The sequence below is a fragment of the Chelon labrosus genome (genome assembly GCF_963514085.1).
Source record: "Chelon labrosus genome assembly, chromosome: 3".
Classification (NCBI taxonomy): domain Eukaryota; kingdom Metazoa; phylum Chordata; class Actinopteri; order Mugiliformes; family Mugilidae; genus Chelon; species Chelon labrosus.
The window spans coordinates 30,734,765-30,751,295 of NC_140339.1; the positions used below are offsets into that span (position 1 = coordinate 30,734,765).

Sequence of the window (16,531 nt, forward strand, 5' to 3'; positions counted from 1 at the left end):
CAAAAATGTCCTGCAGTGACATTCCTGAACATTCCTGATTGTTTACTTTGTAATATGAAAATCTACAGTGTACTTGATGACTGTTCAAACAATAACGTTCGGTCGTTTGACTGTGAATCCTGCCTTACAGTTTTAAAAATAGCAGTACAAGGTGCAAGGGCCCAGTGTAATGCCTTGCCTCTTTTTTAAAAAAATGATAATGGCAACTGATTGTTCTGGATAACTCTAGGACTAAAGTGAAGTATTTTCTTTTATCCAATGCATTTGTACTAAAGCTGATTAAGCAAGATGGATGTGGGGCTGGAACTTGTGAATGCTGAATCATAATTAGCATCGTGACATATGATCTGAGAATACCTTTGGCATGATCCTTATCCAGCTGGTTGGCTGTCTTCTTCCAGTCTTCAATCTTATCCTGGAGAGGAGTGATCAGACTCTCCATCAAAGCACTGTAGAGATTTAAGAGGAAGACAAATTATTAAACAGGTTACACAGTTATGACACATAAAGTCCATAATAGAGACTGAGAATAAGGCAAATCCTTTGTTTTAACAATATACTGTATACATTCCCTCCATATTCACAATTAGTATACGAAACATGGGTCACCTCTTAATCTACACATGCATACACATGTGATACGAATGCTCATGTGTGAGTTAACTATAGGATAATTGGAACATGTTTTTGTAGTGTATACACAGCCACACAAGAGCTTTAAGACTGACTTAGTCTTTAAAAGCCCCTGTCATTAGGATGGGTTTCCACAGTGGTCTGTAGTGCATGCCAATGGTTGTATTTATTTACAGTCTCTTAAATATGTACAGACAGAGCAATGATCCTAATGGAATCCATGCAGCTGACAAAAAAACCTCACCACACTGTAGCCCCATCATAACCCTCTAAACAAAAGTTAAATGTAAACAGCTGATGTTTAAAATGGCCTGACTCCTAATGGACTACAGTGTGAGATCTAAGAAGTAAGTGAAGCAAGGGACATAAACAGTGCAGAGACAAGGAAGGACGGAAGGAAGGAAGTATGTGTCTTACTTGGTGAACTGGCGAAGTTTTGCTTCAATGCTGCGATGCCTCATGCACATCCTGGTCAGAGCTGAACCAATATCTCTGGTTGCCCCTGGAAACACAAAACTATCAGGATCATATCATGAAACATGAACACACACACACATACCTATGGATGATACCAAAGTGTTTTGCTGCACATTTACCACAAAGGTCTGTTTTTTTCTTCCACAGAACAAAAACACAGATCACATAGCTGTGCTCAGTGTTTACATTACAGCTGTTAGCGTACTGTGTAAAGTAAATGCTGGTAAAGGTTTTGTAGCTTTCAAAGAGATGAATTACTACCGAGCTGATGTAATGTTTTACATTCAGCCAGTATTTACACAAGTCACCGATCTGCCTCTTGTAGACACTACACACACTACCATCTTCATCCAAATAAAGTAGTGTCTCGTGAGCGTGTGTTTGTGTGAGAGCCAGGCACTCAGAGACCCAGTTTCATGAGCACGCCAGCCTGCAGCTGTACACACCGGCCTATTTTAAGGAAGTAGGCCCTTGTGGAAAAAGCTGACCCCAGAGTTTAGGTCAGTTTAAGTAATGGCAAACACGGTTAACTTCCAAACAAGGTGCTCAGAGTGACTGTACACTGTACAGGTGGAGAGCCAACACGAAAAACATGATTACAGCCTCACTCTCATGCTATATACTTTAAGACTTTCCAGCAGAGGTAAGGCTTATACAGCATACAGTGCCTAGAGAATACCATAATCACCAGTGTCACTGAAATGTACACACTGGAAAATTCAGATTAAACAGCAGCCAAATGGGATTTCCTCATGAGGCACTGTTTATCATAAAGGCTTACACAGGCTTAAACAGTAAAATGCAGGGAGTGCAGCGGGAGGAAGGGTTTTTTTCCTAAATGTTATGCACCAGATTAATATTTTCATCAACTGAAAAACATCCAGTGTTATTCATTCCACATGTTCACAATACACAGGACAAAGTTATAAAGGAATCAAGCAATGTTTGATAAAACTGAGTTTTTATTTTGTGCATAAATGTACATATCAAATGTGCAAACACGATTTTATTCTTAAAGTTTCATTAAAATAAAAATTCTCTCATTTACATTTCCACTGTGGGAACACACACAGAAGATCTGATTATCACAGGATTTATCATACACAGAGTGTAATATTAGGGAGTGTAATAATATACACTTTCCAGTGCATGGTCTTAAAATTTGGTGGAAACATTTACAGTGTGAGAATGATTTAAGGTGAGTTGGGGAACACGGGAAACGTTACATATCCAGGTCTAAGCACAACCTCACAGCATGGTTGTAGTTGTTTGTTCACCTTAAATGAACTTTGTACAAAGTCACAGAACTCGTAAGCAGGGGTAGCCAGGAGGTGATCACTGTGGCAGGAAACTGAAATGAATTTAAATCAGTTTTCTTTTTATGTTTCACTCTGGATGCTTTTAGAAAATGAACAGTGATTAGGTTACATTGGGCTACAGTTTTACAAGATCGTTTTACATCTTCAGTTTCCTGTGTGAAGACAGACTTTGTGTTTCAATAGCACACTACCATAACCTCTACACCCAACACCTTTGTCTTCTGCCTTGATAGTAAAAGGCAACAATATTTCACTGCACTGAATTTGATGTGATTGCTAGGACTACTAGCTACAAATGCTGCATTTATTATGACAAAACAGCATTGAACATTCTTGTTTATGTTTTTAAAGTTTAGTCCATATGAGGATGAAACAATACTTGCTTTTTGTTTCACATTTAAGCATAAAGCACCAATCAGCCAGCCTGACCATCTTAAGACAATTCAATGTTCTGCTGGGAAACTTTTGGACCTGGCATTCATGTGGATGTTACTTAGACATGTACCTCCCACCTAGACCAGACCAGGCACCCCCACCCCATAGCAATGACACTCCTTGGCAGCAGCCATCCCCAGCAGAATGCAGCCTGACACAGACACACACACACAAACAGTTTAGGAACAACTCAAAAAAACATGAAGAACTGCTGGACCTGGCCTCCGAATTCACTAGACCCTGAAACTGATCAAGCATCTGTGGGATGATCTACAGAGGCCTCTCCCCTCAACCCACTGGACCCAAAGGCTCCCACTAACAACATTCTGTTGCCAGACACCAAAGGACGCCCCCAGAAGGCCCATGTCCATTCTCTGATGAGTCACAACTATTTTGGTGGGCACAAGGGAGACCTACACAATATTAGGAAGGTGGTTATAAAAAGCTCATACAGTAACTCAGCTCTTTGTCTTCAGAATAGCTCCATGCTACAATGGTCTGATCAATCCTGAATGCCTTACTCATGGCTACCTCAATATTAACTAGTATTACTCATTTAAATTACTCAGCAGCTATTCTTTACATTCACATTAGCAACTCAGATACGTATGCTTCCACATAGCCATACACTCACAAATACCAAAGCACACACATACGCACACTTACACTGTGTGTTGTTCACATCCAGAGGGAAGTGCTCCATTCATAATTAACAAATTCCTCCCTCACGCCTCCTGTTCTACCCGGCAACCATTCATTAAAGCAGAGCCACCCTCCCCCAAACGCACACACATACATAGACACAAACACACATACTTAGAATATACAAGTATACACCATGCATGCCCATGTGATTTAAATCTAAGGCAGTGTTTTGAACTGTGCATACTGAGAATGTGATCTAATCCAAAATCAGCAACTGGATCCTGAAACTGACATAAGGATGGAAAGAAACTTAATGAAGAGGGCGAGTGTGTGTGATATTTTCCATCAAAGAAAAAGGATGATTTTGGAAGGAAAGGGAGAGGAAGAGATGAAGGAGAGAAGACGAAGACAAGAGGGGTCGCCTTGCACATTTTAATGAGCTCACTGCTGGAGTGAGAACCATGGGATTGGAGTTACAGCCAAGTGTGTGTGTTTGTGTGTGTGTTTGATCCCTGCATTTATGATGCATTTTATGCTTCCTGTTTGTCTGTTATTACCAGACCTCTCAGACTCCATAGGAGATCAACAACTAGATGAAAACACACTGCTCACATCTGGAATACAGCTACTGTGTGTGTGTGTGTTCACATGTATGAATGTGTGCGCATGTACATAAGTTTCAATTGCTTCCAAAGCAAATCACCATGTTTTCAGCACTTTAACCAAAACAGGTCCATAAATGCTTACTGCACACTGCAAGATTTTTAAAATCCCAATATTTGGATCATCACATAATTTTGCGAATATTCTTCTCTATAAACATACAATAAAAACAGCACAACAGAAAATACAGAATATTACTTAGGTTACTGTGCCAGAAGGAGCCACATAGCACCAGTGGTAATTTTGACAGCCATTTTTGATTTATTCTTAATCTTAGTCATCAGATGAAAATGCTTATTTGTCTTAGACACATTTTTGTCATTCTTATCTTTCATAGTTTTAGTGTAGTTTAGTTGAGGAAAGGTCATTTTTTGTCAACTTTAATTATTACATTTTGTCAAACTGCAACTAACAACATTCATTTTGGCAGTTAATTTAAATATCATCTTTAGACAGAATAGCAAGACATTTTTCTCACTTTAGAGCAGTTTAATTAAGGTTACATACAGTATGTAACAGAAATTTGAATCCAGTAACAGCCTGTACTGACACTGCAATCTTAGCTTCAATTCCACATATCCCTTTCCAGAGTTGGATATCAGCCTGCAGTGCTGTCCTTGCTAATTTATAATGTTGGATGATACACTACAGATAGATAAAAGGGTATCAATTTTTTTATCTTATATTTGAGCCAGCAACATTACTCTTTTTGGTTTACTATCATGACTCCTATCAGTATAGATTCCAGATGCAGCAGGCAGCAGTTTTCAACTCAGATGACCCCACTGTAAACCATTCACTCAGCTTCTACTGCAAACAGACAGTGATTAGTTGGTCAGAATAGTGAAGCATTTAGCATGTTCAAAGCTGGACATTTCCCAAAGGAGAGGGTTAGACTTGAATTAAGTTTCTAAAAGGCAGATGTTTTGGATGGGAAATTTTGTTAACATACACCTATCAGCCACAACAGCCACCTGGCTGGTCTCAAGTAGATGGGTCCCTCTGTATAAGCTGGAGGTTTACTCAAGGTTTCTTCCTGTTAAAAGTTTTTCCTTGCCACCATTACGTTAGTGCTTGCTTTGGGGATTTTGTAGAGCATCTTGAGACAATTTGTGTTGGTATTGACACTATATAAATACAATTGAATTGAACTGAACATTAAAACCACTGACAGGAGAAGTAAATAAAATTGTGCCAGTTCAGTGTTCTGCTGGGAAACTTTAGGACCTAGCATTCATGTGGATGTTACTTAGACATGTAGCACCCACCTAGACCAGAACAAACACCCCACCCCATTGCATTGACTCTCCTTGATGGCAGCACCCATCCCAGCAGGATGCAGTCTGACACAAACACACACACAAAAACAGCTTAGGAACAACTCAAAAAACATGAAGAACAGCACAAGGTGTTGACCTGGCCTCCAAATTCACTAGATCCCAAACTGGTCCAGTATCTGTGGGATGATCCTCAGAGGCCCCTCCCCTCAACCCATTGGACCCAAAGGCCCCCACTAACAACATTCTGTTGCCAGACACCACAGGACACCCTCAGAAGGCCCATGTCCATTCTCTGATGACTCACAACTGGAGGCACATGAGAGTATACCCCTAGGTGGTCCAAATTTCCCCAGAACTATGCATCTTGATATTTAAAAAACATTCTAATAAATATTCTAACAAGGGTCCATGAGTGGCACCTATATACTTACAGGAAACTGCATTTGCACTATTTTTAAATGTATGGCAAACAATAATAAAAAATAAGAGACAAACCCCTGCGATAGACTGGCAACCTGTCCAGGGTGTACCCTGCATTTCACCCGATGACAGCTGGGATAGGCTCCAGCAGACCCCGCGACCCTTCACAGGAATAAGCGGTTACAGAAGATGAATGAATGAATGAAGAGACAAACCCACCAGGCTATGCCATACTTCTGTCTGTCCTGCAGGGAAAAGGAGGGACTCCCTACAGGTACGTTCCTCTTTTCCTTCCTCTCCCCTTCTCTCTCTCTCCCCCTTTCCTGCGTTTGATCTGCTTCCTGGCTGCAAAGCTGCCTGTGAAAATACACCTATTTGTTCATTCAGTTCAGTTGTATTTACAGTATATAGCGTCAATAACAATAGAGTCTGAAACCTGGCCTGAAACTCCACGCGTAAGCACAATGGTGGCAACGAAAAACTCCCTTTATTCATTCATCCGTCGGGCGAGAGGCAGGGTACACCCTGGACAGGTCTCCAGTCTATCTCAGGGCTAACACAGAGAGACAGACAACCATTCACACTCACATGCACACCTACGGCCAATTTAGAATCACCAATTAACCTAAAGAGCATGTCTTTGGACAGTGGGAGGAACTGGAGAGAACCCACACAGACACAGTGAGGACATGCAAACTCCACACAGAAAGACCTCGAACCCAGAACCTTCTTGCTGTGAGGCATCAGTGCTAACCACCACGCCACTGTGCCGCTCTGGAAAAACTCCTTTTATGACCCCCAAAAAGGTATTAAATACGACCTTATAATTTCACATGTAGAGTTATTTATTATTTTTGTGTCATTTGCACAAGGGCTAACATTTCAAATATGCGTATGCGGGGTAGTGTGAGAAATAAATCGGTAATTCCATTGCATTTTCTGTATAGGTATGAAACAGATTTATTTCTTTGAAATCCTGAACAAATTTGATCATGTTTAGTCACAGACCAGGCAAAGTGTGAGCTTGCCCACTGAATGGCAAAGTTACTATTCTTCCTCGTCACCTAGCAACTGACTTAACTGACAGTTGTTGTTTTTTTCAGTTTCCATGACAGCGCAGAACTTGGCCCGTTGCTAAGGTGAGAGTCAGAATGTTTGTTGCTAAGGTCAAATTGTCTGCTGCTACAGAAACGAATGTCTGAACTGCATTGCTAGCGAAGGAGAGGGAGACATAGAAAGAAAAATACAGAAAGGGAATACCGCACACTCATACTGTATGCAGTCCCAAACCCACACACAGCAACCTCACTGTAAAAAAGCCCTGAAGAGGGCTTAGAGTGGTGGGAAGAAGAACAGATAAGCCAGCACATAATTACATAACTTAATGATCACAATTACTGTGGTTTTGTTGAAGAACATGTAGTGGTCCAGAGGCCTTTCAACACATCAATAAATAAAGACCACATAGCTGCTACAGTCTTTAAATTTCAAACATACCTTATAGTACTAGACCACCAAGACACTACCTCACACCATCCTGTAATGATTACTGGTATTTTAGGGTTTTATTGACAATTGTAATATCATTGAGCGTCTTTTGCTCCTTAATGATACTATCCCTCTCTCTCTCTCTCTCTTTCTCTCTCTCTCTCTCCTCTCTCTCTGTCTCTCTGGTTCTTTGCCTGGGGCATCGATGGCCTCCCCACCCGTGTATCTCCATGGCAACTATTATCTATGATCTTGCAGAGTTATTCCTCAGCCTCTGGTTTTCCTTTTGCTGTGCAATGCAGGAGAACATGGAACTGCAGTGATGACTGCACACATACACTGATCAGCCACAACATTAAAACGACCTGCTTAATATTGTGTAAGTGCCTCCAAAACAGTTGTGACTCAACTGTTTTGGAGGCAGTTGTGAGGGGAGGGGCCTCTGTGGATCATCGCACAGATACTTGATCAGTTTGGGATCTAGTGAATTTGGAGGCCAGGTCAACACCTTGTGCTGTTCTTCATGTTTTTTTGAGTTGTTCCTAAACTGTTTTTGTGTGTGTGCCTGTGTCAGGCTGCATCCTGCTGGGGATGGCTGCTGCCATCAAGGAGTGTCATTGCTATAGGGTGGGGGGGCCTGGTCTGGTCTAGGTGGGTGATACATGTCTAAGTAACATCCACATGAATGCCAGGTCTAAAAGTTTCCCAGCAGAACGCTGAATTGTCACAAGATGGTCAATGTTTTTTTACTTCTCCTGCCAGTGGTTTTAATGTTGTGGCTGACTGGTATATTTTACTTGGCTATATGCATTCAGAAAACATTCCAATACCACATTTTGTGTAACTCTAGAGAATGTTGTATATGTTGAATATGTGACCTTATGTCCTTGATTACTGTGTGTCTAATCTTCAGTTTTGAGCAAAGCCAGCGTCGGGAGGATAGATTTAGTTACAGTTTTCTGAATCAAGAAATGAGAAATAAACCTCCCAGGGAGAAGTGGTGTATTTGACTATGCATCTGCATTTTTGCTTAAGCTGTTAAAATGATTATGAATATTCAAATTACTGAGTGGAAAGTGGAAGGAACCTGTTAAATTAAACCTAGTCAGATGTGTTTCATCATGTTGTAAATCCACTAGAAACCTCAGTGTATTACAGATTTGATATTCAGAAACACTGTGACTGACTGCCACTCACATGGATCAGGGGTCAGCCATAGGGTCAACACAGATGCACAACTGATGACGAGAAAAAGAAGAACTGAAGGAGGAAGACAATGTTGGAAAAAAAAGATTGGGAGATATACTGTAAATGGTAAATGGCCCTGTTTTTATACAGCACTTTTTGGTACTCAAAGCGCTTTATAGTCACAGGCACATCTACCTCGCTCACACAAGCACATGAGCACTGGGAGCAACTGGGGATTCAGTGTCTTGCTCAAGGACATTTTGGCGTGTGGCACATTCCACTGATTGAACCGCTAACCCTCTGCTTCGTAGACAACCTGCTCTACCTACTAGGAGAGAGGGCGAGGTAATGCCAGAGCAGGTGAAGCTGCAGTTGCCATGGTAACAGATGTCTGCAGCAACCGTCCATCTGTTCCCCTGACACCAGCATCTCAGCAGTGACACAGCAACAAGAAGAGAATAGGAGAGAGTTAAATCAGAAGAAAGGTGACAAGAAAGAGACAGAAAGAGGTGATGAGGAGACAGATTAAAGAAAAGAGGACAGTCAGAAAGATTGCAGTAGTAGCAGTGCTGCCAGATAAAGCAGAATTATTCATGAGGCCAAGATAGTCCTCTCACCATGAAACCCAGTCAGAAACAATGCTTTCCAGACAACCAGACAGCCAGTTACCCTGGCCAAAACAATCCATCTCTGAGACAGCAGCATACACAGTACACACAGTGAAGTGTGTTCTAGGTTTTATCCTGTGTAGCAAACCTCCAAAACCACAAGCTGAAGGAATGCATTACTGCATGAAACATTATACTTAAGAATAAGCCGTAGTTTGGAAGGATTTTGGTAGAAGAGAAGATTTGTGGTAACGGTGTAAATGCTCGTTAGGTTTAGTAATCAATAATTCAGCAAATCATGTGGTGGGCAATATATAATGCACATATTACAGTTTCACAAGACTTGAACAGTTGAGATGGGAGTCACTACAGCCCAGGCATCAATTTTAGATGAGCGCACGGTGAGTGTGTTTACATGTTTCTGCTTAGGTCAGTGGCAGGAGGAGTAAAGGTTTCAAGAATTAAGGACTACCATATAGCTGGGCAATCCGATTGTACGTTTGAGTACCTGTGTCCACATCTAGCAATGCATCTCCATATGCATATTTAGCCAACACTTGAGATCCAATCTCAGTTTCGCACTCTGTATGTAAACAAACACCGGCATCATTTAAGGCATAATAGAATATTGTAACAGTTGGAGTGTCTAATGGATCTCTACCTACTGCTGTGCCTGAACCACAAACAGCTGTTCATTCTGTGTGTGTCATGACTTTGGAAGATGGTACATATTTTGGAACAAGCTGTGAAATCTCTTTCTCACTGAAAGCACACTGAAAGCACACAGTTATTATTTATTAATTTATCTCCATCCTGAATTGAGCTATTTTATCGACCTGCACAAAGCTCAGATTACAATTGAACCCTGGAAGCTTCCACGATAATTTCATTGCTGTGCTGTTTGAAGCAGTGACAGAGCTCTGCTAATAAAGGTAAATAATGACACTGGTCATTTTGGAAATGTGCGATTTAACTGGTTCACCTGGTTCCTTATACATTAATACTATCATATCAATAATTTACCACATGTCAATATGTTTTTAATGACAGAATCACACACAATGTTCTCTATCCAATAATTTAATTTGTTAATTCTTGCTCAGATGTATTTATTAATTAGTTTGTTAACAGATATACAGTATGTACAGATTTGTTTTCTCATAACTAATGCACTTACGGTGCTTTTTCCTTTACAGATAATTACTTATAATAGCAGTTTTTGTTTTTTTTAGGGGTGGGACTAAAAACAGTTAATCTAATTAATTAGAGGCTTTGTAATTAATTAATCTCGATTAATCACATTTTAATCGCATAACAATATTTGGCCCCAAAAGCAACATTTTTTAATTTAAATGGATTTTAATGGGAGACTGAAGCAAATAATAGACACAGGCATGAATATTGTAAAGTCAAGCTCTATTAATGTCTGGAAAAATGCATTTAATTACATTTCATTTCAGAACAGTAGAAAAAGAGACTAAAGTTAAAGTACAGTACTGACTTAAAAAAAAAAAAAAACAAGTTTGGGCTGCCGACACGTCTTGGCACAAAACCCTGCTTTTATCAATGCTTCCCTGACGTAGTTTTTTAAATAAAATATGCCTTCCATCAGTCCTAGCAACGTGCTTCCATCTGATCCTCCATTTTAGTAGCTGTTAGCTGAGCTCTGACATGTGCATCAGTGTAATCAGTGTACCAGGAAATCGTCTACTGAGCTCTATCAAAACTGAGTGGGATCTCACTCAAAATGGATTACGAAACAATGCCTGAATGATCCTAAATTTTGTCCTGGGTATTGTGACTTTTCATCATACAGTTTATGGCAATAAAAACAAAACACTTAAGTAATTTTTAAAAAATAAAAAATAATCATCAAAAAATAATGTCTGAGTATATCTCTATTTAACCCATCATTGAATCTTTTAAACACCTATATGGCTACAGTAGACCTAAAATGCTAAGTAGACAACCAAAAAAAATGTTGTTACTGTATTGTCCCTTTAAAGTATCTGTTAACCACTGGGTGGCAACAGCAGGAACTGCTTTAAGATGATGATGGACTTTTGCTGAAAACAACCTCAGAGTCTGTTTTGAACTTTTATTTGTAAGAGGCTATATCTGAATGATGTTCTCAGCATTATGGCATTTTCAGTCCAGGTCTAAATAGTTTTGATCAAGTAGAAATCATGTATCCCAGCAAGCTTCAGCTGCTGTCCTGTTTGTCAAGAGATTCTTCCAGTCAACAGAAAATGTCTCACACACACACACACACAGACACACACACAAAACTGCAAGCCAGTGTTGACTTCTGACCCCCTCACTGGACACATGACGTCTGTCAGAAGGTCATAGAGAGGTCACTTCCTGTCAAATATATATCTCCATCCCAACACCCGTTGTCATGGTGATGGGAGGTTAAGACTGGCAATGACAGCTGAAATGACACACGCTCTGAAGGCTGCAAAATTTCTAAGCTGTTTCATACAACTGGCAAATGAATGCCAGAAGATAATGACTCTTCTTGATGCTGTTGTTCTCCACACCAGCATTGTGCAAGTTTGAAGCAATAAAATGTGAGTCACCTGAACAACTGTCACCAGATCCCTCAAGCCTAATGCTTTCAGGTGCTGATTTTGGTCCGTATCAAATGCATCAACTCTGCCACTTCAGACCAGGATCCGTTTGTCTATCCTCCGAAACAAAGCAACTGAAACTCACGATTTTTGTGTTTGCCAAAAATCATTAAATTGACAGCTGATCAGTCTGACCTCTTACAATTACACTGCCCAGTTCCACCCTGACACTCAAGTCTTAAAACTCACCTTTGTTTGGGGGTGTTTAGTTTAAAATGAGGGCTATTCATTTTTTTCCTCTATTATGTCTTTGTGTTTAATGTTTAGATGTTGGTTTTTGCAAGTCTGACTGTTCAGAACTTGTTTTTAATGTGCTTCATACTGTAGATAAACTTTATTGGACTCTGCATTGACTCCATCCAAAACATAAAAACCGCTGTACCACAGGGATGTGTTCTGAGCCCTCATGTATACAAGCAGGACAATCTACAGTACTTCTGCATGCAACCAATGTCATCAAGTCTGCAGATGACACAACAGTCATGGTCATGATCTCTAAAAAGAAAGCACGTGAGAAATGTACAAAATGTGACAGCCAGCAAATAATCTCCTAAATAAAAGAGTTTAGTAACGAACAAAGAATAGATCCCAGCTACGTGTTCAGTGTTGGTGAGGCAGTAGGGAGAGTCTCCAGTTTTAAATTCACACATAGGCACAATCCCATTCAATCACACCCCAACAACACAAACAGACATATGGATGCTGCTATCTGTCCTCATCTATGTTAGTGGATGGGACTTAGGTCACACTTTTCTGAGAAGTTTTGTTTTAGTTAGTTATGTGACGCTATAGAAACATGTAACATCATGATGATTAACAGTTGCCACAGCATCCGCTCCATGAAGCGGTCCTGTAGGAACATAAGAATAGGAAAAAAAATGAATAAATAAATAAGTGCAGTCTATAATCCATCATATCTTTGGAACTGTCCGAGGTAGAGCAGAATGCATATTAGTCGAACAAATCAAATGCAGACGCGAGTGAATCTAATGAAAGTATGGGCGGGTCATCGATAACGTGGCTCCACTCTCGGACAGTACTACACAGACTCTGCTTCCAAATTCGCGAGATGGCATTTTAGCCAAGTGTAAAATTTGTTTTAGCAACATAATTCTTATTTATCTCATCCTTCCCAAAAATCCTGTAAAGATTTTATGTCAAACATATATAATTTGTTGTCCTAAATGATCTAAGACACATGTTTTAGCAGTAACTCTGCAACAGTTTAATTCTGCTGCGCTTATCAGACACTGTTCTCAGTGTCCCAACACATGTGAGACCCAGAGTGGCATCCACTGTGATGGACCTGAACAATCAATGTTCTCGTCCAGTCCAGTTCCCTTCCCAGTCACATGGGAAGAATAAATCTTTATGAAGTGCGTGGCAACAACACAAAGTTCTCATCTGTCCAATCTAATACAGGCAATAACAAAAATCAATAATGGTTCAGGTGCTGCTTTCATGAATTAAACCAAAAATGCAGAATAATTGTGATATCTGACTGATGTCATGTAAAAAAGAAAGCAGACTGTCTGGTATGGATATTCACATTTCTCACATAGTTCTGGATACATTTATAACGAATGTTTTCTTCACAGATAATCCAACTTGTTTTTGACTCTAAATTGAGACACGTGTTTGAACATTTACAAAACTAAATAACTTTAATCTATGGAATAAACTAAAGTCAAACATTCAAATATGAACAACCAACACTTTTTATCATTATCTGTCCAGCCACAGCTGCAGTGCAGCTCAAGCCAAGATACTGAATAATGTAATGATTTTATCTTATTCAACTCTTATTAGCTACTATTAAAGGGGAATTACCGTTTTTTACAACCTGGACCTTATTTCTGGCATATAATACGATCGTTTACTCACCCATATAACTTTGGTGTCATTTTTAGTCCTTCGGAAGATATTTATCTCCAGCGGAGCGCTGAGTATATCCATATAGCGGGAGTGATCGGGGCACCGAAGCGCAGCCTCTAAATAATGTATTATCTGCCATGAAATTCGTTCATTTCACCGCTGAGTCCGGAGTTACCTGTTGTCTATTCGCAGACGTGCAGCAGTTTGTTGTTCTCTGGCCAGCTGTTCCTCAATCTACCTCCGCATCCTCCTTTCAACGAGCTCCTCATCCGTATACTCTGGCTCAAAACGGTAAGGACGTCCATCATAAACAAAGTCGTCGTCCACAACCTCAGAATCGGAAAAATACTCAGCCATGTTGCAAAAAACTATCAGAAAAAAAATATTGGTGAAATGAACGAGTTTCGCGGCAGATAATGCATTATTTAGAGGCTGCGTTGCGGTGCCCCGATCACTCCTACTATATAAATATCTTCCGAAGGACTAAAAATTACACTATTTACAGTAATTAGCCACTGTGATTACAGTAACTTTCTCAGCCTTTTCATTATGTCCATGACATATGAATAACAATAGTACAAATGCCAGAGATAAATTACACATAGAATTATAGCATACATCGAGCATCCATCAGGAAAAGCTGGAGCTCTCATCCAAACCTGTATCACATCAGAAATTTCTAAAGCACAAAAAAAAAAAAAAAAACTGAAACAAGGGCAACTGGACTTGACATTTCACCATTCATCCACATGGTTTCTTCAGTTCTAAAAGATTGGTGGGGAACTGGGGTCTTATTAGGTACAACTGTGGGTGTTGCCCAGCTGTCACCCACATGACTAGAGTCTGAGAGGCTTCAAGAAACCCTAAAAGTCCAGTTGCCATTGTTTCAGCTTTGATATTGTTTTAGATATACTATAATCTGGATGACTGAGAATCTTCACAGACATCATGAGAATTGTAAATTCCCCCTAGTAATGACCATATACTCTGTGACAACTCAAACTGAACTCACACACAGATGTAAAACAATCAACATAGGCTCAGTCTCTCCCACCATGGCAGCAGTCAACATGTCTATTATAGCCCAAAATGAGTATATGGATTCACAGGAGGCAGACAAAAGAATTTTAACAACTGTGTATTGCTAATTCAATTCAATTCAATTCAATTTTATTTATATAGCGTCAATAACAATACAAATCGTCTCAAGACGCTTTACAAAAACCCGGCCTGAAACCCCCAGAGCAAGCCTGAAGGCAACGGTGGCAAGGAAAAACTCCCTTTTAACAGGAAGAAACCTCGAGCAGAACCCAGCTCATATGGAGGGACCCATCTGCCTAAGGCCAGCCGGGTACAGACAGAAGAAAGAGAGAAGAGAACAGCAAAGAGAGAAGAGAAGTGAACAGCAAGATAAACATACATCTGTCATAGATACACATATCTGACTAAAGAGTACATGTGGAATCTTATGATACAAACTGATGATGTTACATGACAGTTTGAAAATGTAAGAGGAGTCATAGGCAGGTAATGAATACAACAGTGCAGCAATAAGCTGTACCTTTACTTTGTACCTTTACAGTATAGTCAGCCATTCCTATTAGGTCATTTAACCATAAATAATTTATCAAAGAAAGGATGCAAAAGTGCATGTGTTGAACATAAAAAGGGTGGAAGGTCAGTCAGAAGCTTGGCTTAAAAATAACTGGAGGCAGTTGATACTATATGTGTTAGTGCATTGTTTATTTAATGAAAACAGCTAAAATGTGCCAGAGCCATGTCTTAGTTGGCCGTCTTAGTATTGTTCCTTCCATTCCTCTCTGTCTCCATTTAGTTTCCTGCCTTAGAGAAAGGTGAGTTGCTTCCTCCCAGGTGGGAACAACCATCCAAATAACCTGACAGGGTAACGCACACACTTGAAAGCACAGAAGGCACAAAACAGCAACAAAAAAGCAAAACAGCCTCTTTCTCGTGTACAGCTTAACATGCATCAAGTTACCCTGAGAGGGACTGCAATTTCTTCTTTCTGTCTCCTGCCCTGACATTTTAAAAGCTGACAAAAGTTGCATTCCTTATGTGGCAACACGTTGCTGACATTCAAAATCAGGGTCCATCATTAAACCCTGAGATCCTGATAATCTGAGCTGAATACAGCACTACCTACATGAAAACATCCCTGGTCGAGGATTACATCGACCAGTTGACAAACATCAAAGAGCTTGCTTTCACATTACAGCGGAAGTCCACTGCTGGACAACTTCCTAACTAACCAAACACACAAATGTACACACATGTACCTCAAAGGCCAGAGCCTTGGAACCATTAAGATGCAGGGTACTGTAGAGCAGTGAGCGTGCTGGTGTAATGGTTTAGAGTGGAGTCAGCTGGGCCTGGGAAAGCCTGCACATTCTCTGGCTTTGATTACAGAGGCTTTAAATCTCTCTACACACATACTGGCTAACACACACATAAAGGCACACATGACTATACAAACTGAAATACATCTACACACTCACTCCCCCGAGGCCAAGGCAGAGCTGAACTACAGGCCTCCAGACAGGACATATTTATTCAAAAATGGGGGGTCACTGCCAGAGGACAGATTCTGATGCTAAAAATACCAACACAGAAAGTGAAACCGGTCAGGCTAGCTTGCACCTTCACTACACAAGCAGCTGTGGAAAAATGTTAGAAAAAAAAATAAAAAAGCAGGAGTTCAACAGGACTTAAAAAGCTTTCTACTTGATTGGTTTCCTGTCCCTATTTATTTATGCAGAGAGAACAGCAAAATGCTACATGTTGCAAGAGTCATAGGCTATGAAAAATTCTGGTCTGATGTTGCCTGTAGCTTGTAAATTGTTACGCAG

At 40.2% G+C, this 16,531-nt stretch overlaps 1 protein-coding gene across 1 annotated transcript in view; it reads right to left on the reverse strand.

Annotated features, from left to right (window-relative positions):
- mtss1lb (MTSS I-BAR domain containing 2b) overlaps positions 1 to 16,531 on the reverse strand; it is a gene marked incomplete at its 5' end in the record, with an annotated part of 69,923 nt that overhangs the window by 14,298 nt on the left and 39,094 nt on the right. The window contains 2 exons of the mRNA XM_084541335.1: positions 358 to 449; positions 1,051 to 1,135. Of these exons, the coding sequence (XP_084397461.1) occupies positions 358 to 449; positions 1,051 to 1,135 (177 nt within the window). The remainder of the gene's footprint in view (positions 1 to 357; positions 450 to 1,050; positions 1,136 to 16,531) is intronic.